At 37.7% G+C, this 22,112-nt stretch overlaps 1 protein-coding gene and 1 long non-coding RNA gene across 8 annotated transcripts in view; one reads left to right on the forward strand and one right to left on the reverse strand.

The window, feature by feature from the left end:
- Positions 1–22,112, reverse strand: part of LOC110832816 (uncharacterized) — a 124,702-nt gene that overhangs the window by 61,706 nt on the left and 40,884 nt on the right. For all 5 annotated transcript variants that reach the window (XR_015537370.1, XM_087356966.1, XM_087356963.1 and 2 more), the window contains exon 2: positions 16,077–16,104. Coding sequence is in view for 3 of the 5 variants with exons in the window: in XM_087356966.1 (XP_087213092.1) it covers positions 16,077–16,104 (28 nt within the window). In the remaining 2 variants the exon portion in view is untranslated. The remainder of the gene's footprint in view (positions 1–16,076; positions 16,105–22,112) is intronic.
- Positions 7,903–22,112, forward strand: part of LOC110832817 (uncharacterized) — a 34,255-nt gene continuing 20,045 nt past the window's right edge. For all 3 annotated transcript variants that reach the window (XR_002544061.2, XR_002544062.2, XR_015537371.1), the window contains exon 1: positions 7,903–8,203. This is a non-coding gene — a long non-coding RNA (uncharacterized LOC110832817). The remainder of the gene's footprint in view (positions 8,204–22,112) is intronic.

The raw sequence follows: 22,112 nt of genomic DNA on the forward strand, positions 1-22,112 counted from the left end.
TCGTGTCCTGCAGCAGTTTTCAGAGTAAATCCGGGAATATTTGTACACGTATACATTTATATATATATATATATATATATATATATATATATATATATATTTCTAAATAGATCACACTGAATGCTATAAGCACGGACTTCTCCGTTTTGTCAATTCTGACATATTCCAACACAAGTTTACATTCAAAAAGAATGACAGCCATATTTCTAATTTTATATTTTATTTTATAAAAAGGTATTTTTACACGACAGTACTAGTCACGTTTTAATGATCTACCAATTGCGTGAAAGAGCGTTATAATTAAGTTCATTCATTAAAACCACGTTTGAAATTTCTAGTTGTTCAGATGCGCTCTGACATAGCACCATCACCAAATAAAAGCAAACGTGTTAAGTGCTGGTCATACATATATACATGCATGTATATATAAAGACCTATGTAGTGAACGCCCTCGTTAATGTTTCATTCGCAAGTCTATTCAAAGTTTAATTACATACGCCATAACCTATATAAAGGCGAAACGTCATCACTCTGCAAACCACAAGTCCTTCGCAGGATTCGATGTTCTGACAGCAGTGATTACGAAGATGGCAAACCTCTCGGTTCTAGGCCCATGTAGTCTGGTAGACGTTTACCGACGTTTCACACATTCTTGCTGTTTACATTACCAGGGTGATGAATCCCACGTTATTCACCACTAAAGATATCACAGAAAGTGATGTTTTTGCTATTATTTGCTATTTTTACAAATACTTAAAATGAATTCATAATGAGGATATCGTGCATGTTTTATCTCCTGAATTACTCAAGAGATCTGGATGAAATTTGATGTTGAAAGTCTGCATTAATAAATAATTTATGGTGTATATAACAGAAGAAGGCAATAAATATTACAGCAGGCAATAACAAAACCACTTCTGAGAGAACGCGTTTACACGTGCTTACGACCCTTTGAGACCTGAGTCATTCAATTACATAGGCCTAGTATTTTGTCTCATATCAAATTGAATATTGTATCTACGTCGCTTGTGAATGCGACGAATGGAAAGAAAGTGTCTGGTCTTTCTTGAAGAGCTTTTAATAAACATCTTAATGTAGTCTACCACTGCTTACAAGCAGGAAAATAAAGACCTGATATAAACACGTTATGTCGTAGGAAGAAAACCTGCTTAGGTGTGTCTGAAGGGATATGCGTCCACATATTAGTGGCAGAACATACTAGATCATGCTTTGGATGAAACGTGTTTTACTTTAGTCTTCCTGCTATTATTATTGGAGGAGGAATTCTATACGTGCACTAAACAAGTCCTTTGTGCGATACAAAATCTATTTATCGATGTTAAGAAAAGCAGTTTTCATATATCTGCTATAAAAGACGGCGTCGGTCTTAAGTGCAGACAAAGGTAATGGGCCCATCTTGCTTTCAAGATGGAGGAAACCTTCAGGCCCGAAAACGAACAAAAAACTTTTTATGTTAAACTACTTCTTACCGAGATAATCGTAGCAGAACTGGGATAGGGAAAGCTTAGTAATGAAATGTAACTGCAGAAACTTACTCGGAAAAATGTATTATTATTATCCCATCTATTCACCACTTTATGAGATATGTACTTCCATGTATCCGAGACAGACCTTGTCCCTAATGTACATAGGGCAGCAGCTATTTTCGGGATATATATTGTTTTTAGCAACTGCTACATGTAGTATATAATTTTATTTTATGACAGCGTCTTTGAAATGATGTATGAAGATTCCAAAATGGCGGTCTTCTGCAGTTCCCTAATGTCGTGTTCGCCCGGGATTATTATTATTATCATCACCATAATCAACAAAATCAGGAAAGATTGGCTTCAGAAATACAACGAAAGAAATTTTGTAAATTTTGCAATTTCAATGCGATTTGTAAATATAATTCCGCAATAAACTGTATTACTCTTCAACAGAAAAAATCTTATTCCCGTCAACTATGACGGGTCACACTACGTTAGTTCAGTTTATAAAAACAAAATGACGCGCAATCATAAATTTGACCTATAATTTAGTGTCATGGCGCTAATTAATTAATTACACGACTTGTGACTTTCTAAAAAAAAATACACCGTTTCAGGGAGGTGTGCAATAATCCCAAAGAAAGCAATTGGAAATTAGCGTACTCCATGGTGAACAGCTCACTGTTATTCCAGCAGGAAATAGGTCACAGACCCAACTCCTTTCCAACCGCTTGCTGCTCTGAAGGTAGCGACACTGACGAATGCAAAAGCGAGATATGTTCAAAGATTGCTGCCTTCTGGTAGAAGTTTGCCAATGTTTCAGAGGTCCTTGCTGCCTCCATCATCAGGGCAATGGCAGCAAGGACCTCTGAAACGCTGGTAAACTTCTACCAGACCACACGGCCCAATAATCAAGAAGACAGCAATTTTCAGGCTCACAGCCTTGAAAACCTCAAATTCTACGAAATAGGATATGTTCCTTAAGACTGACCACCACAAATACCCGACAGAATACATAAATTATTCCTTAGTAAAACAATTTGATCTTAGTCCATCTTGATAAACTGACAGTCGCTCAGCTGGTCACGAAATTCCCTCGCTATTAACACCGAAAGTTCAGATATTATGTTTAAATGTCCTAGACCTGTGGAACGTATCTTTCGGAGTAGACGGAGCCGATGTTTTCCTCTGAAACGTCGATAACCACCTGTAAGACCACGATCGAACATAACCCACTGTTGACCGAAGAAACAGCAATCGAAGCCGTGACAGAGTGCGCTACTTGTTGCTAAGAATTTAGAAAAAGCTACAACGCCTCGAAATTGATGTGAGCGAGGGTTTAAGCAAGCACTCTGGGCTTCACGGTGTGTACACACGGAAGATCAATGCGCTGTACCTGTACGACACCGCAAAACAACAGAAGAACGAAGCTTTCAAAAATGGGTTATTTGCGATCACTGGAACTTACTGTCATTTACTGCAGATACAAGTACTGTATACAGTTGTCAAATTACTAGCGGTACACATAGAAACATTATTTTGTCATTAGTTATATATTGAAAACGTCGAAAAATTATAAATAGGAGTTGGAAGACATTGGAATTACGTGACGGGAAGATACTAAAATGAGGTATCAAGGAAATAGGTGACGACGTGTACTGGATTCATAATACGCACGCCTTCAATCTCATCTTTACATATACAGATGTTCATAATTTGTTTTATTATGAGGTTAATAGCGACGGTTGGAATCAACCTCCGTACCCGTCTCATGTTTATTTCTTGTAGTTGAATCATTGCATCTTTTTCTTTGCCATTAATTGTTTACATGTTTTAACGACACTTTTACAGTCACCTATTTGCGCACTATAAAGCTTATTAGTTCCTGACATAGCAAAACTCTCCATGAGGCTTCATACTATGGTTAAACATTAGAAAATATGAGGCATAATTATTCATACGGAAAATACGATATCCTATGTGAGGCAAACTTAACTTCATTACTTGGAAATTTATTTCAGGGCTAGAAATTATATTTCAATGCAGTAGTGTAAAGACGTGGAATTTCTCATTTACGTCAGGAATTTATGTTGCTGAACGTTTTATAGATCCCGGGAAATCCAATTAAGTCTAGCCGAGTTCAAGCTATTTCATATTATGTCTTTATCACTATTTATTAAATATAAAAATGAACTGGCATTATGAAGGTACTGTGAAATAAGGAGAATTTTGTCAAGCAGAGAACACCAGCTTTGACCTGTGTGCATGGATTTCTAGAAAAAAGAATGGATAAAAAATGCTGAACTCAGTGCACGCAGCTTTTCGTACACTTTGTGGACCATATGACAATTAAATAACGCAATAAAGCAGAATAATTGTTGACAATCTGATAGTCACCTGGCCAAGAAATTCCCCTACTTTTGTGAAAACGGAAGTTTCATTAGTGTTCAGAACACCGCGCCACTGAACATGGCGGTTCTATGAATTTCAAAAGTGAGAACCACGAAAGGCATATTAATATTAGAGTTTTGCGTAGCTACAGACATTCATAGAAAACGCAAATTTCTTTCACTTCAGTGTCCTCGTACCATGTGAAATGTTGCAATGTCCTATTTAATTTCTTCAGGTCTCCGTGATTTAAAGGCTAAAGCCAACAGGGTTAAATTCAATCTTTGTAAATGGTTTTTCTATAAGTCTCCTTAGTTTGTGTTAGGTTTTGTTGTGTGTTACTGCCTATTATGTTCCAATGGGCCCATTCATCCTTATAGTCCATATTGTGTTTTTACTTTTCATTGGTGTAGAGAGCTATTGGAACTCATTTAAAATTTAGATTCCTCGCTTGAATTCTACCAGACTTGCTTTTAGATTCAAGTATAACTCCATCAATAATTTAAAATTCAACCATTTTAGAAAGGGGTCATAATTAGGCTCATATGAAGTTTTTAAGGAAAAAACTTAATATTGCCTCATTTAGGTCTAAAATGTCATTTTTACCTTTCGTAACAATTATGTAAACAAATATATAAAACTTTAGCGTCGGTAATGATAACGCATTCAGTTTTCTTTCCCGTCTGTTCTCTTGGCAACCACAAAGTAAATTTAAGCTCTGCCAAGGTACCAGGAGACCCCGAAGGAGTCCAAGGTTCACTTAATTAAGAACTTCAAAGGTAATTTAGTTACGTCAGCAGGAACGCTTCTGGAACTTAGCGAGAAGGAATTTAATGGGCAAAAGTCCTTACTACCAACTACAAGCTACGACTTTACACATGGAGTTCTGTATTAGGTTATAAGGTGGCTGATGGCAGAGTTCATTAAATAGCTCTCACACGGAAGGAAATTAATATAACAGAAACAAAGAATAAAAATAAATAACATTTATGGATAAAATCAAATAAGTATCAATATCCCCTTCTAAAATATCTGCTTATGAGTGATGAGTGGTCATACGGCTCGGGCCAAAGAGAAGGCTGTGCTGTTCGTTATACGAATATAGCACACTTGGTCGTTCCTGCGTATTTAATTTACACAATTTCTTATTAATAACCACAGGCAAAAAAAAGATCGAACTCTAATTCCTCATGTTTTTTTTGTGCGCTGATGAAATATTGCGCGTAATATAACTTTGTCCACATTTTTATAACTGCTGTAAAACACAAAATACTAAGAGACAAATGCTGTCTTGTGCGCTTCAGAGTTACCCACTTAAAATACATTAACAATTAAGAACGTGAACATTTTTGTGGGAGTCAAGCAAATGGCCTTTCTTTACTCCACTCACGTCGGTGACTCAGCTACAGACGTCCTTAAACTTGAGAACGTCTCTACCAAACTCTGAGATTACCATAAAGCCACAGTTACCTAGATAGTTAGCGATGAGTCACAAGGCACTGCGATACGTGAAGGACTATTTCAAAAGTGTTTTAAAGCGTCTCTTCAGTTAACGTACGTTCAACTGACCTGAACTGAGGAACTTTGTAGCTGTAAACACTAATAGAAAAAGTACATGCTTCATTCCATCTAAAGAAATCGGAAGTTACAAATCACGAAGAGCGCATCAGTGACGATAAGAAAGATTCCAGGCGAAAGAAAATGGAAAACAATGATAGAGACAACGTCGTAATGGCGAAGACTGACAGCGTCTGCTGTAAGACGGAATAAGAGAAGAAAAACAAGAGAATATAAGTGCTAATAATTCCAGATAGAAACGCAATATAAAGGAACAGAAATGTTCACGGTAACGTCAAGAAAACAGTTGTCTGACCTCACAGTTAACGCATTTTTATTACATGTCAAATTAAGTGTGTTAACGGTGGAATACAATTCTAGAAAGTAGAATACTGGAACCGGGAAATTTAATGCAGGAAGTGCATTTCCACCTTTAAATTACAATGTACATACGGTAAAATGTTTTGATTTTGTGCATGTTATAGTTAGTATCATTAAATAATTTCAGATGCGATTGGCAACCCCTTTAAAAGAGGCGTCTCTACCGCTATGCCTTTACCCGAGACACAAATCCAGCTCCAATCTTAAACAAACAAACAAAAATGTCGCCCATACAAATCGCAAAGTTCCCAGCTATGCATTATTCTAAAGTGCTTACTTAATTCATACTCCTTAGGTTCTACTAATTTCATAATCGCTTTGTTTTCAAAGACTTGCAAATTGTGATCTTCCATCAAAGTATGAGATTACATTTAACAACCACAAAAAACTAATGAAAGAACTCTTTTATACGTCAATATACTTAATATCTTTCTTAAAATTCTTCTCCAATCTCCACTGACGGAACAAAAATAAAACTGTCACTAGAATGTAGCATTCGATTCTTTTGAAACCCTAATCCGATTACTGTAACGTCTACTTCTGGGAAAGCTGAAGCAGAAAGAAAATGGTAACCTAATGCGACTAAAAGCACACAAATTACAGAGCATCCGACAAGCCTGGTCCGAACATTTAGTCTGTCCATCGCTCTGGTTGACCGAGGAAGAGAGATTAAAGTAGTAAACATCTTGGCAGGATGTGGGGTCAGATCTGTTGTGTTGCCTAGCTTCGTTTTCTTTCTCTATCTCCCTCTCTCTCTGCTTTACTGCTGTTCATTCAATTATGTTCCACGTGCGTCTCTCGCTGGCAAACTAACGAGCTAGCTAAATAACTAACTACAAGTTAACAAAGTAATTAACTATCCAGCTAACTCCATGGAGCAGATTCCTTCGAGAAAGTAATATTTCAATACTGTTTTACTTCTTGACTAAATCCATTGTTCTGCATATTTAAATGAAGCCGCGCCGTTTCAAGAGCTGATAACCCCCCCCCCCCCCCCCAACCTTATTCATATGATAAGAAAAGCTACTCTGTTGGGTCCAACAGAAAGGCTAATCCCAATCTTCTAATGACTCGAGATAGTGATGTTCTTATCACCTGAAGACAGGGAACAGAGCCAGTCAGCCCTTGAAACGTCGTGGCTTCATTTAAATATACAGAACAATGGATCTGTTCAAGAAGAAAAACGATAATGAACGTAACATACCATCGTTAGAAACTTTTATAGCAATAGTTGTCAATCTGATCAAGAAATTCTCTTCTTTTATGGCATTCGAACGTTCATGATTGTCTGCAAAAATGCCAGCGGATTTATTTCCATACGCTCCAGCTCTATTTATTGTATTAAATCCGCGCTCAAACAGATGGGAACATACAGACGTGGTACTTAAGGTAGATTTAAATAACAATGCTCTGATAAATCTACTTTTCATGCCTAACAACTCAGGAAACGTCGAAATACATTCAAGCGAGTTAGATGCATGAACCGCCTGAGACACTGTGTTTAGCCTACACGCATAACAGAGGAGATGGTGAAGTTGCCGCACCATCGCGGCGTTCTACTAGTATCAGCCTACTGCTTGAAATTGCAGTGATTTAGCTGATAGGTACGCAATAGATGGGAGGATATATGAATTAATATTAAAGAAATGGGGTGAAGGATGGTTTCAAATGGTTCGTGACAGAATCCACTGGCAAGCTCTTGTGTACACGATAACAAATCTTCCGACTTCCATAAAAAGATTGAGATAAATTGACCGTGTGAGTGACTATCAGCTTATGAGCTCTTCTCCGTGGAGTTTGTCAAGAAGTATAAGTACAGACTTAACATTCCGTCATTTCTGACAATATTTTTGAAAGAAGAAAGTAATTTTGATAGAGCGATTTTATTACTACTGCTATTACGGAATCGTAGAGGAAGCAGAATAATAGGTATTTCTGTGGTACGTTGTAAATTCTCTGGCCCCGACCTTAGAAGATAATAAATTGCTTGGAGATGTGAGAGGCATTTGAAGATGAAATGGCGGTAGCGACGGGATGGGATTTACAAAGAATGAAGGTCAGTCGTGGAGGAATGAGGCTAGAGGGACAGTTTGGGCAGAAAGGAATGAAAAAGCTAGGAGAGGTGAACAGAACGCTGGGGTGAATGCAGAGTGGAGTGACGGGATGCTGCGAGGGGGTGGGATGGGAGGGGGAAGCTGCGACTCTGGACCTGGAGCCGGAGCAGGAGCTCATTTCCAAGCCAGTCCGTATCTCGACTACGACGAGGGAACTGCTGTAGTTGTCGCTGCAGCCGCAACGCGAGCCTACGTCACTGTCTCGTCTGATTTTCTCAAACCAGACCACACTGCAAGTTCTTCTACGATAAAAATAGGAAAAGGGCTGCACATGTAAGTAAAAATTAAATACTGCATGAAGAAGCTGTGAAACTGTAGCAGATAAGTACAGAAAAATTTGTACCAAATAATTAGTGAAGTGTTATTAAATTATTATATTGTTCGAAACATTTGCTAAATTCTATTATATTAGTAATATCCTTTAACTTTTGATGGAATTAAAGATGAAATAATACTGCATAAAGAATGTATGAAAATACATTAAAGTATTTACTGAAATAAAACATGAGTAAATTAATTACTAAATTTTTCGTATTAGCTATAATTTATTAGACCTATTAATATTTGTATCCTTATAAATACTATCCTTAAAATTATAAACTTTTTTGAAAATAATATTTAAGGTTGTTTTCAATATTAAACAAAATATTGTGAATAAAACAAGGCGTTTAAATAAAGAGCTTAAAGTATTAAATGGATTCTTTATTTATATGTAAAGGTCGCTAACATCTGAAACTGCAAAAGAGAAGACATGCCTTAGATTTTAGTTTATTTAACGACGCATTCTCTAATTCATAAGTTACAGAGGATTAAAAAAATAGACGATTGTAATTAAATAGCCCCGTAGAAAGATTACACAAACATTGGTGACTGCATTACTTTATGTTAGTTCATACTTGATACTGTTAGAGACATGCGGTGAAACGAAATGGAATATTTGGTGTTAGCTACAACGAAGGAACAAAGAGATGAGTGCCACATACTAAATTCCGTAAAAATGTATCAAGAGGTGGAAGAACGGAACCGATTTCAGATATGTCTGTTCCGATCACACGTCCAAATAGCGGAATGTCGTTACATTCTTGTGATTTACAACGTTAGATAATGTAAGCCGTATCGACTTCATATCGCCTTTATTTCCATGGAAATCTAGACACAAGTCCCACAGGGTCTAATTAAGCACGACAGGTAAACACGCGCATGACGGCATGTAGCTCTTCCCTTGTCTCATGAGCAGGTCCTCGGGCTCGGGCTCGTACTCAAATCAGCACTTTGCAGTGACCGCATATCCGTCATTCCTAATTCAGACGGCTTCTCTTCAACGCGGCGACCTGTATTCGGGAGATTCGATTTCAAGCTGTAGAACCCGAATCGTTCTCCTGGCATTCTATGCTGCATGAAGATGGCTTGTCTTCTGGGCTTTTCATCATGGCTATGAAAACGGAAAGCGCCTCTAAAACGTCGGTAAAATTATAGTAGTCTACACTGTTCAACATCCCACAAAAAATCGTCTTTAAACCCGCAGAATTTAGTACCTGGAATCTCTCCTTAAAACGTGTTACTTTATTTTCTGCTATCCTCTACGCATTCCATCTATTCATTTCCAAATTACGTAATCTTAGAAGCTGCGCGTTATCTAGAGAGTAAAAGTAAAGTTTGTCCCACTATACGCCATGTAGGCGTTTGGGGTGAGTGGAGGTATAGCTCCTCTCTTCCTTGACATCGGCACTAGATGGGGGTGAGTGGTCAGCATCACGCCCCGGCCGGCTTTACCCCCGGGAAAGGACCCCGGCACCCATTGTAGAGGAGGCTGGGTGGGCCCCAGAGCCGGTCTGGACGCAGAGGCTAGAGGAAAAATCCTCTGCCCCCGTCGGGGATCGAACCCCGGTCGTCCAGCCCGTAGCTAGTCACTATACTGACTGAGCTATCCCGGCTCATTATCTAGAGAGTAAAACTAATTAATGAATCAAGTAAATGCTTTGGTAAGTTTTGAGACTAATTACAAGTTACTCCTAATAAACTTTCGCCATATCCACGTTGGCAATGTCTTGCTGTTTATACTTACTTTAAACTTGGTTGACGACGTGACGTTCTAACACAATCAACACTCTCAGTGCTACCAAAGAGAACGTGCAGTGTTTATGGGCGTAAGTATCGCACCACAACTGTGCAACATTAATAACGTAGAATCGAAGAGGTAAGATGGCGCTTGTCATATTACCATATTCCCTTCACAGTGCTGGATATATCGTACAAGAAAACTGCGAAACGGTGTCCGTTTCTTGTATGAAAGAACACGTCTCAAAAAACCTTATACACGTTTCCTTACATATTTCATTTTAATAGTCTGCTAACTATTCATTTGTCCTATCCTTGCCTATTGTTTCTGAAGCTTTGAACTGTAAGGATATATTGCGTACATAAGAGCATTAGATGGGACGGAAGAGAGAACTTCGACAACGCTCACTACGTAATCTCAAGGTCATAATACCGCAAGTACTACTTAAACCGGTTAAACCTAATTTCAGTGATAATAAGAGGAGCTTAAATGGGTTCTTACAGGTAGGCAACCTGTTCAACAGTTTCCAACGCGCACCTCGACTTTAATGACCCTCGACATAATTTGGCTAGAAATGAATGAAACCAAATGGCGAGAGGCCATTTTCAGGAAATAGTTCCTCGCCTGGTCCAGAAATACATAGTTTTCTACAGAATCTGAAGTTTCAACACGTGTTCATGAAAGAACGACATCTGATCCCTGCTCCATTCAGCTTGATCGATGGTGTGATATTAAGTATATTTCAGTTTCCTGACTGGTAAAACATTTTCCACCCCTCACAAAACCCAAAGACTCATCAAAATATTCGCAAAAGCCCACCACTGAGCCCTGTCTATTTATAGTTGAATCCAGGTTACATCGTCTCACCCTATATAATATCAATTTTAATATTATCCTCACATGTGAAACTAGGTACTTATGTGGTCTCTTCTCCCCAGGTCTTCTTACTAGAACTTTGTATGTGTCTCAGTTCTTCCATGACATCTTCCGCCCACTATATCCTCCTTGATTTAACAACTCTTAATATCAGCGAGGATTATAAATTACGAAGCTCCTCATGATAAAGTAAACCCCAAGGATGTTTCCAATTATTACAGAACTCATATTTAAACAAAGATATTTAACGTGATTTCCTCCTCTTTTAAATGCACCCCTTTATTTTAATTCAAGTTTTACCCACACTAAAGGCCCCATTGTCCTTCTGATGGATAGCCTACTATCATTATAAGTGCTTCAAACTTCCCTTTTGCAATGCAAGTGATTAATCTTTGCCTCAAAGATTCCTTCGGCTCCATAAGTGAAGAAATATTAAGATTCATATTCCGCTCTTATAATGACGGCACTAATCAACTTCGTCTTACCTTGGACCAAACCTTTCCCTGCGTCTGTCGAGTTCTATCGCAGTCCGCGCTTCTCTTCATACCGGCCTTGCCTTTATGTGACGTCGTACTCCGGTGTATAAGCCCTCGTAAAACATAAAAATCAGCCGTTCCAAGCTACAGATCGGTTAAGTGAGGGCAGAAAAACACAGAAGTCAATGCCTTTTCACTGGTCTTAAGCACAAATCTGGTGCAACAGTGCATCATCAAAGGACGAAGAAAACGAAAACAGGCGTGTTTTCTGAGATGTTAGACAGCGGAATCTGGTGAAATTTACCGACGTTTCAGAGGTGCTGTCTCTATCATCAAGAAATGATTGTCTTAATCACCGTGATGATGGACGCAGTAGGCACATCTGAAATGTCTGTAAATTACTACTAGTCTACACGGCGCAACATCCCAGATATGACAAGACTAAAACGTGTATTGAATATTGAAATTGCAGAACTACCTGAGATCTTGGGTCTAAAATCTTTAATATAAGTTGCGTGTCTATTTTTTAAATTTTCTCCATTTTGCGGTGGACCCTACAGAGCACAATGACTGAACTAAACTATAACGTCACGCGATTTAGTCGTAAATAATAAAATATGTATTTGCATTTCCTTTCAGAAGTTAATAATAAGTAAGAATAATACTGCATTTTCTCTTGCAAAGTGCTTGATGGAAAGACTAAAAATGGAGTAAAACATACTTTTATAAAAGACCGCTATACTAAATATGAAGTAACCACATTATTTACAGACTCAACGGGTTAACAATTTTTAGTCAGCCCGAATGCATATTCATAAGCCTGTCACAATAAACGAGGAACTTCGTTCCTTCAGTATTGTTTATTTTAAAACACCAGGAGCTTTTGCAGTTGTTTATATAAAATAAAATGGAGAGATAATGAATTGTCCTCCACTTTCTCTAACAAAACACACTACTCTACATTACGAACTGGCAGTGTTCATTTCCGCCACGTGATTAAGGCGAAAGATGTAAAACATTCATGTGTTTTGAGCCTTGTTACGTTGATTTGTTACGATATTAAAGTCCACTCAGCCGCATCGGGCGTTTGGGCCCAAATTTAACAAATTAAAGCAAACGAGCGCGGGAGAGTTCAACCTTGGGAGTTGCACTATAAAAGCTGTTCCCTTGAGCCATAAAGCGCTTCGCCTGTTTATATGAGAGAACACGACAGCAAGTTGACGATCGCAGACGCCTTTACAGCGTTTCCGTTTCTGCACAATACTACGTCGTTATTATTATTATTATTATTATTATTATTATAATATTAATAGCGTTTTTGAAAACACTACGCATTGATCAATGGTGCATATGCCGGCATTATGAGGTATACATTTATTATAATTTCACGGTAATATACAGATAAATCTGCAAGAAGATGCAAATGTTCAGCTTAAGTTGTCAAGAGCCTGCACGACACACGATAGATTAATATTAAACAACAATATACAGGGAATGACAGGATTGAAATCTATATAGCTCGTTCATAGCATGGAAAGAGCCAAGAATCTTCTTTCGGAATTTTACTTGACAGAGAAATGCAGGAATGCCATAAGAACAAATCACTAAACAATACTATAGAACGCAATTAAAAGACTATTAAGTGCTTAGAAACGCTGAAAGTTAACGCCGTAAAATGTTACTTGTAATGACTGAATATTGTTTCCACATATTTGATCATGTAGGGGGCTCTTAGATCTTATTAGACGCGAGGCTATGGTACTCGTTAGCATTTTAAAGTGAAGAACATCAAAGCGGTGGTACTGGAAAGGGGGCAACAGCCTCCATCTGTGCTTCATGGCAGCATAAATGTTCGGCAACTGATCTTAAGCGGTCCAGAACGAATGTTTTAAATACCGGACATCAATCTGTATTTCGGAAAGGAACTGGCTTTATCAGGAACTATTCTGCCCACTATTAAAGAAATCATCACTAATGCGTGGGTTTGCAGAATTGTAAACCACGTGCTTCTCTATCAGAAGACGACCAGGGTCTAGGTGTGAGGCTGGCTCGGCCAGGGGACCCAACAGACAGGCTTTCTGGCCTCTTCTCCCTTCGTTACCTAATGATGAAAGCGGAATCCAGCTTCCAAAACGTTGTTACATCACGATTTTATAATATATATGATCGACGAATTCCAAAAGACACTTTACATATTACGACGTTCCATTGTCAGGAACCTTCAGACTTCGATTGTAAATTCAAAATTTTGTCGCTTATTGAATAATCTGTTCAGATCCAATTCACAAAATTCGAACTTGGAATATCATGTTAATACTACAATAAACCTGCTCATCATTCTATCGGAATAATTTGCTGAGCGAGTGAAGGGTTAATGTTCCAAGCGGTTAATGTGTAAATACACTTCAATTTTGCGTCATTACCCTCTAGTAATCATTGATATTGACCGGACACTCATCTTCAGACTGCTGACTGTGATCGTGACGTCAGCTCTGACTGTTGTCACGATGCAGGCCCAGCTGACGCAGTTCAGCGCATAGATATTGTTATAACTAGGCGTGAGTCAAATGGCTCCTCACCTCCGACAGCAGCAATAATACTAGAAATTTCTTATAGTACTTTCCAAACAACAGTGATCAATACAAATTCCGATATTGTACCCCGCCTTTTCATATTAGTGTACGATACAAGAAAAATAATTACAACTATACTAACAAAGGTTTTATAAAAATATGCTACGAAGCTTCGTTATTTGTACAAATCTTCTTTTTATTATTTACAGTTAAGTCCTTTTGGCCTATTACAGTTCAAAATTAATTTCTGACCTAACCTTTTAGACATTTGGCAGAATTTCTCTCATGGGGGACGGGCCCACCGCAAAGCCATCAGAGCGCAAAACACAGAATGGCGAACACGCCAATCATGCGTCGAGTGAAATTCGAATTCACGATTACGGTGTTCCACCATCCAAGACCGTGCGGCCACTGTGATCGGCCACATTCTTTGCACAAAACCAATAAACAAAAGAACATCGACTTTTCATTACGTGAGCGGACATTGGGAAAAAACCATTATATTTTACAGTTTTCTTTATTAAAATTACGCACAGTAATGCAAACAAATGAATAATACTAGAAATTATACAGTGTTTTAACGCATTGTTGATTCAAATACGCGTGGAGTTATAATCGTAGTCGGACTTGAAATAACTGTTGTCCAATAATTCTGTTAATAACAAAACACGCTTTATTATTTGTAAATGTATATGATCGTACTTCACTTGTACACTATGCCCTGTTTATTTTGAGTTATAACATTCCATTCCAGCGGCCGACGTTCAAAATATTGACTATTTTAAACAATGAAACAAATTGCGTTCATAACAAAACAGTTCTGAAAAAAAAGTCCAACCATACAAACGACAGGAACGTCAGAATTTAAATATGAAACTGGCTTTGTTAGCTTTAATTAACGCTCGTGAAAGTTCTGTACATCGAGAGATCGTATCTAATCTTCAGAAACCATGCATATTTAGCAAGAGTATTTCAAAATGCGGAATATTTTTTTTAAACAAATCAGTGCAAACGATTAACTGAACGTGTTTGCAACGAATATTTCATAGAGTCCAATGCAGTATTCGACCAGTGCTGAGAAATTTCTACTTTAGTAAAACGTCGGAGACACAATCACAAATTCTTTAATTGGAAATCAATTCATTGTAACAGATTCCGAACACACAAATTTTGGCTATTAACTGTTCGAATGAACAGCGTTTACAGACTCAAAGTCGATTCACAGACCCGCTCCGCTTTGCGTGTGTCTCCTGTTTGTATTCGGATATTCACTTCAAGCAGAAAGCAAAATGCGCCTTATTCAGAGTCCACCGAAGGTGGTTTAAGAGGGGCCTGACGAAGAGAAGACTGGCGGCAATGGAGTGAAACGCAGAAAGGTTTGCAGCGAAAGGAAAACTATTTTAATTAAGCTTCTTTTCAACAATTTTCCTTGAACACGCACAACTGGCAGCAGCGAGTCCATTATTAAACAGTGACACGAAAGGGCAAGAACTGTTTAAGTTACAATGGCGGTGCCTTCAGTAGAACGCGAGTCTTCACCTACTTAACGATGCCCTTTCAGCAGCCGAAGGCACACTGTAGAGAATGGTATAGGACCTAATATGCAAAGAAATAGTCGTCAACTATGTTAAGGTATTATTCCAATATTTTACCAGAGGACTGAGGAAAACAGAGAAAATCCTCAAGCTATCTGCCAGTCGGGCCGACATTTTATCCTTACACCTCACTACTAGGAAAAAAGTATTGAAGAGGAGGACTGTGTTGTTCTAGGAAAACATCATGTAGTCTTGTAGGTAACAACATTATGCATGACATGCAAAGTTTTGGAGAATTTAGTAACTAGGGAGACCTTGGGCGAATATGTATAATGCGTCTACCCGTGTTTTAATGCAGCAGATAGCTAGCTACAAGCAACCTGACCCCGTCCACCCCAGCTCATTAATGTGGTATCAATTAATTTATTGATGGCTATGATCAACACATGTATTAAGCATTTTTGTGGCTATCAATTTACAAGGAATACGTGATCCATTGTTTCAGCTGAAAATATTTCGCCCAATACTACAAAACTGACTTTCCTGACACATCACAGCTATATCAAGATATTTAAAATACTTGTGTAACAGATTGATTAAGAACGTAATAATTCAATGTTTACTCACCAGGACGATGTAACGCAAATATCAGCACCTGAAAGCAGAATAAAGTTGTTTATCTAATTTGAACAACAAAGCGAATATTTTTTCTACTATATTTGCAAGTTATTTAAATGTGACGAAGCTGATAAACATTTAAATTTTACTGATTTAAAATAGATGGTGCAGAGTTATAAAAGAACATAGTAAGATTTCAGGTTCTCTCGGCGGTCAATTTGAAAATGACTCGACCACAACCTTCGGCTTTCAATATACTCTTTGACCCCATTGACGCTCCAAGTGTTTATGAACAGACCGTCGTTCGAGAGTCATTGTGTGAATAATGCATCAAATACCACCCGCACTGTAGTGTCCTTCACTCCTCATAGCATTCTTAACACGTAATACTGCTTACGGAATATCATCAGTCTGCAGGTCTGCATAGCAAGGTCCCTCTGGACACATATATAATCTAGTTTCTGTTATCTGCATTGTAGCTCAGGGCAAGGTCAGTAGAACTGCCACTGTGGAATACCACAGGAAACGCTCTATGTCATATCCGTTGTACTCCGAAAGAAAGAGAATATATCACGATCCTTGAATTAAGTATACTATTCTTTCGTCCATACGTTTCAGCATAAACACAGTCTCTAATAAATATCGTTATCCCTACATTCACCTGTTTATAAGAGATACCTAAATTAGACCAGCAGAAAACATCCTCAATAACACGCACTGTTGTTTATATACGCCGAAGTGGCTACTGACGCTAATTTTCCCAACTAAAGAACTGTATTCGCCTCCAGTATCCACCTCTTTGTAGCCTTCCTCATGCCTCTAATTAGACGAGGTTCAAACCGCTCCAAAGGTCTACAAATTTGATTACGAATTTTCACCGTGTTCTAGTACAGCCACTCAACCTAAAGTTCTCTTCATGCGTTACGTCAATAATTTGACTGCTTGATTCCCAACTCATAGCGATAAATTTGCGTAATGTACAGTCGGTACATAACAAGGAGTCACATGAAAATTACGGGGAGGAATTATCCTGGGCACAATCGTAAATCATGACGCAACGCTGAACAGCTGACTGGGAAAAAAGAAGAAACTCAATATTAAAACTGTCAAAGTGATTCGATATATTTATTGTAACTTTGTTAGGCGTCCGTTTTCTGTCCGGATATTTCTCAAAATGAAACAAATCCGTTAAATAGTCCTTATTAAAAATTCATAATTGCTCAGTCAGGGAAGAAATTTCCAACCATTTATGAAACCTAAAAGTCGACTCGACTTATTCACAGCAGACGACCACTGAAGCATATTCTAGATCACATGATTTCAGTCCACGCCGTCAAATGTTATTCTTTAGGACCTGTTTTAATATTATTCTCCCATCTAAGCCTGTGTTTCCCGAAGAGTTTCTTTCCTCTAGGTTTTCCGATTAAAACTTTGTGTGTATTTCACATCTCTCTCATGTGTGCTAAATTCTCCGTTCATCTCGTCCTCCCCGACTTGATCCCTGTAATACTATTTGGTAAAAAGGATAAATACTGAAGATGCTCATTCTGAAATTTTATTCACCTCCTGTTTATTCTTCTCTTAGGTCTAAATATTTTCGTTTGGAACACCTCAATATATTTTTATGGAGAGGGGGTAAGTTTTGACAACCATATGAAACAGCTGGTAAAATCAGTCAATCTTTAAATTTTCCGAATTCCATCTACTCTTAATTTCTTCGTGGACATAATTTTAACTTGTTTTTGTCGAATTTGTTGACGATAAAATGACATACACTTCGCTTATTCAGCGTTTATTCTCAGGCCAACAGGCAGAAGTACGCAGCAAAAATCAGTACGTTCTTAAGTGCACCTTGTTTACAGCATAGAACAAGCCCCAGGGAAACCCGCGTATCTGACCCGAGACGAATAAGTGGCTGTACTCTGGAGCAGGTGACGAAACTCCCACGGACCTCAGATGTTAATTTAACTACAAATATGGCACCAAATGCTATGAAATGAATGTGGGAGTTGACTGACTATTGATTTACATAACGACGCTATATCAACTGTAGATGAATGCGAATAGAGTGTCGAAGGAAAGGATCGTGGACTATTTCAAGGTAAAGTCCCAGAATTTTCTTGGAGAAACTAAGGAAGATCACAAAGAACCTTAGTCAAAATAGCCAGTCTATGCCCTCCACAAAACCTTAATTATATCACGCGATTTGATTAATATCAAAACAATTCTTCATTGGCATAATTCAAAGAGGTCATAAATAAGACTTCACAATTACATTAGTAATTCAAATTACGGATCAGGTAGTTAAAAGTTATGTGTACATTAATACATCGTTATTACTGAAACGAGAGAAACCCTTCCATGGAATTTAAAGGCATATCTCCTCTTGGACAATAATTCCAACAGCATCAAGTACCGATGGCTGCGATTAATTACCAATTACAAGCGATGATATAAACCAGCAATTAACTGTAATTTATAGAATACATACAAAATTAGTAGTCTGTATTATTATTATTATATAGGCCTATTACCTGCTTTTACCGGCTTAAAAATCTTCTTTCGATAATATCCTCTTTGCCCTTATACATGATGAAACTAATCAACAGAACAAGGAGAGGTTGAATTCATTTATATTCACGGATATAATCCATTTGTATTTAGGCCTATAACTCTATACTTAATTGGAAATATTTACCGCTGCGTTTATTTAAACAGCGTTTACTTCCTCGCTTTTTCCTGTTCATGCAATGTTCGTATATCCAGATTATTCTAAGTGCAGTTATGGGATACGGTAATGTAAATCAGGATTATTCTTTCGCTCAAGTGAAATATGATGGATGAGAATGGCATAATCGTGTCAACAGTTTATCAAATAATTCCAGATAAACATATTACATGGAATAATGTATTACATGGCGTATTGTAGTACATTATACCAGATTATACATGTTCAATCCAGACCACAAATTTCAAATTAGGAATACCCATTTTCTTCGGTAAAGCTTATGTGGAAGTCACGACAAAATCGGCCCAAAGTTTGCCAGATACAAATATTTAAAATTCTCAAGGTCATACATTTCACGCTTAATGGAATCTGCCGGAACAATACTCAAAGTTTCGAAGACCTCATCAGGGGATTTATACTGGGTGAACTGCGATATGATGTTTTGGATACAAGGTTGATATGTCCGCTGTGCAACCTCTGACCAATGGGTTCGGCTGCCATTACCCACCGGGGGAGATATCAACCTTGTATTAAAAGGTCATATAGCGGTCAACCCAACGTTTCCCTGATGATGGAAGCGGAGAGGGTCTCCGAAACGTTGAGCTTCTGTCCAAAACTGACACGGCTCTTTACCTGAGAGGTCTTTATCGAGTTTTATTAAAAAATTTCAACTTGCTTTCCTGCAACGGCATACTTTAAGAAATAATTTTACCTAGAAACGCTTTTCGACTCAGATTATAGAGTAGGCATGTTACATCAGTCTTCAACTACGTGCGTTTGGGCCGCATGTTTAAATATTTATATTTTAATTTAGGAAGTTTGGTTAAGGTTTTTAACGTGTGAACATGGAAGAAGCTCCATTAAATCAAGTTGTGGGCGATACAAAGCTGGGAAAAGCGCGAAGGGTCAGGGAAATTAAGGTGTGGAAAGGGGAAAGAAATTCGGGATAAACGAGGCAAGAAGATAAAAGTATTAAACACAAAAAGACACAGATTTTCGTTACATTCAACTGACTTCTTATACAACTGTTCATGTGAATTTAAATTTTTTAGATAAAATAATTTTATGAAACTGGAGCAGGTATCAGAGTTCAGCATGTTTTTTTTATTTATGTGTGGACTGGATTCATGTTGCTCTGAATAAGGTCCAGTGGACGGGTCTTGTAAATACGATAATGAACCTCCGGTTCTTTTTTTTTAAATTAGCGGAAATTTCTTCACACCCTTCGCGACTGTTAACGTCTTAAAAAGGGCTCAGTTATAGGATTATATGTAAACGGTGTTGAAATAACAAGAGGAAGAACAATGAAAAGTTGAAGAAAAAACGAATAAAAAGAAAAAATGAAAATGGAAGGAAAATCCGTATGCATATTTGTTAAATTCCCAGGACAGGAAAAGAAGTTTTAGAAAGAGCAATGAATTATTTAATACACCGCCGCTTCTGCAGTATTAATGATAAAGAGAGAGAGAGAATTACACTGGATAAAAATCATCATCGAATGACATTTGTGATTTACAATAAGACTGATTATGTACGTGAAGATGAAGTAACGAAGTTGGAAAATTTGTATGGAACTTTGGTTTCTAGTCAAAGCAACGACATTTCAGACGTTCTCATTTCTTTATACACTTCGTTTCTACTCTTGTTTGTTATACTTTAACGCGCTCATCACTTTTGTTATTTTTTGTTTTATCTGAAACGTTCACAACTTTGATCTTGCTAATGCCGTGATAGAAGACGGAGCGCCACTCGGCTAAAATAACAACCAGCTTCAGGTTCCCTTCTGACTGTCCCTTGAATTCCATATCTTAAAACTCTGTATGTTTATTTTTCCACTGTAAATACAACTCATTTCTATTTATATTTTACAATATCTTTCCGCTCAGCAAAAGCCGTAAGAAGTTTTCAAAATTCCTGTTACCGCTGGGAAGATTACACACCGATCTAAGTGTTTTTAGTACAAAGTTCAAATTAAAAGGGTTCAATAGCAAGTGCGCAATGAGTAACTTGCGTAAACTCGCATGTACCACTCCTTTCTTAGTTTTTCCCCTTTGATGGATAAATCAACGAATAAGTTTACTAACGCCCATGAAGCTGAGTCCTTATTTAGAAGGTGACTATCGCCCAACTAGTCAAGATATTTTCAGCAGTTTACGGTACCTAGTTCACAATACCCTGCCAACAGTCCGTATCTTAAGCTAGATAGTCCTATATTCACCATGAATATGAAAGCGAAACGTTCGTCTTGCCGTTGGTAATTACTTACAAGACCACAAGAAGTCACAACACACACTATTCATTCAAATGCAATCTTAATATTATGCTCTTGTCTAACTAAGTCTTCAAAGTGGTCATTTCTTTTCAGATTTCCCGATTAAAATGTTGTATGCATTTCTCAGTCTGCCGAATGCGAACTACATACAAAAACTTATCTCATTCTGCCACTCGAATGATACCTGATAATACAGTAAAAGTTAAGCTCCAGTTGCTGGAGTGGGCCCATGGCACTCGCTCGTTGTGTGAAATCCCCTCTCGTTTCAAAGGGAACGAAAAGTCTGGTTTCAAATTTATAGATTTCCAAAATGTGTATTTTTTTTAGATTATATGCATTCTAGCCATGAAAATAGTTTATTGCACATGCAGAATTAAGTTCGTGAAATGAAGACCAAAAACCTTAGAATTATGGAGAAAATTTGTAACGGAACTAAATTATCCAGGTCTTACACGTGACCAACAGGTGTAATTAATCTCTTGTTTTATAAGCTACTTACTTATCCCCCACTTTACAGTGCTTTCTATAATGAGCGAAAAACTCATGTACCTTCATGGAGCCTAGTCTTTGAAGAGCTGATAATCTTTTCGCCAAGAAATTTCATGGAACCCGAAAATTTATTACAGTGTTCACAAAAGGTCTACACTATACTGCATTCTCAAGCAGCTGAATCTAGCCCACACCCTTACACCCTATTTCTCTAAGACACATTTCAATATTAACCTCCATGTACGCATTTTCATTCCCACATTTGTAGTACATGCCCACCCATTTCAGGCCACTAAGCCATAACGTCATATAAACCTCAACAATAACGAGGTCTGCTAGATTATAATAATTGTCTTTCTTCGTATATTACGTAAATAAGTTGGCCCACTAGGCTAATAGAATAAATTCCTGCAGTATTTAATCCTGTGTTATGAAAATAACGTCTAGAAAGAAAGTCATTCCGCTCAAAGTGAAAACAATGAAACGTGAAGTTATACATAATAGCGCCATTTTATTTTACAGAACAATTAACAAAATGGTGGATGTATTTGTTCTT

This window comes from Zootermopsis nevadensis, unplaced genomic scaffold (assembly GCF_977971745.1).
Source record: "Zootermopsis nevadensis isolate Lab colony 2312 unplaced genomic scaffold, Znev_1.0 Znev_ptg000028l, whole genome shotgun sequence".
Lineage (NCBI taxonomy): Eukaryota > Metazoa > Arthropoda > Insecta > Blattodea > Termopsidae > Zootermopsis > Zootermopsis nevadensis.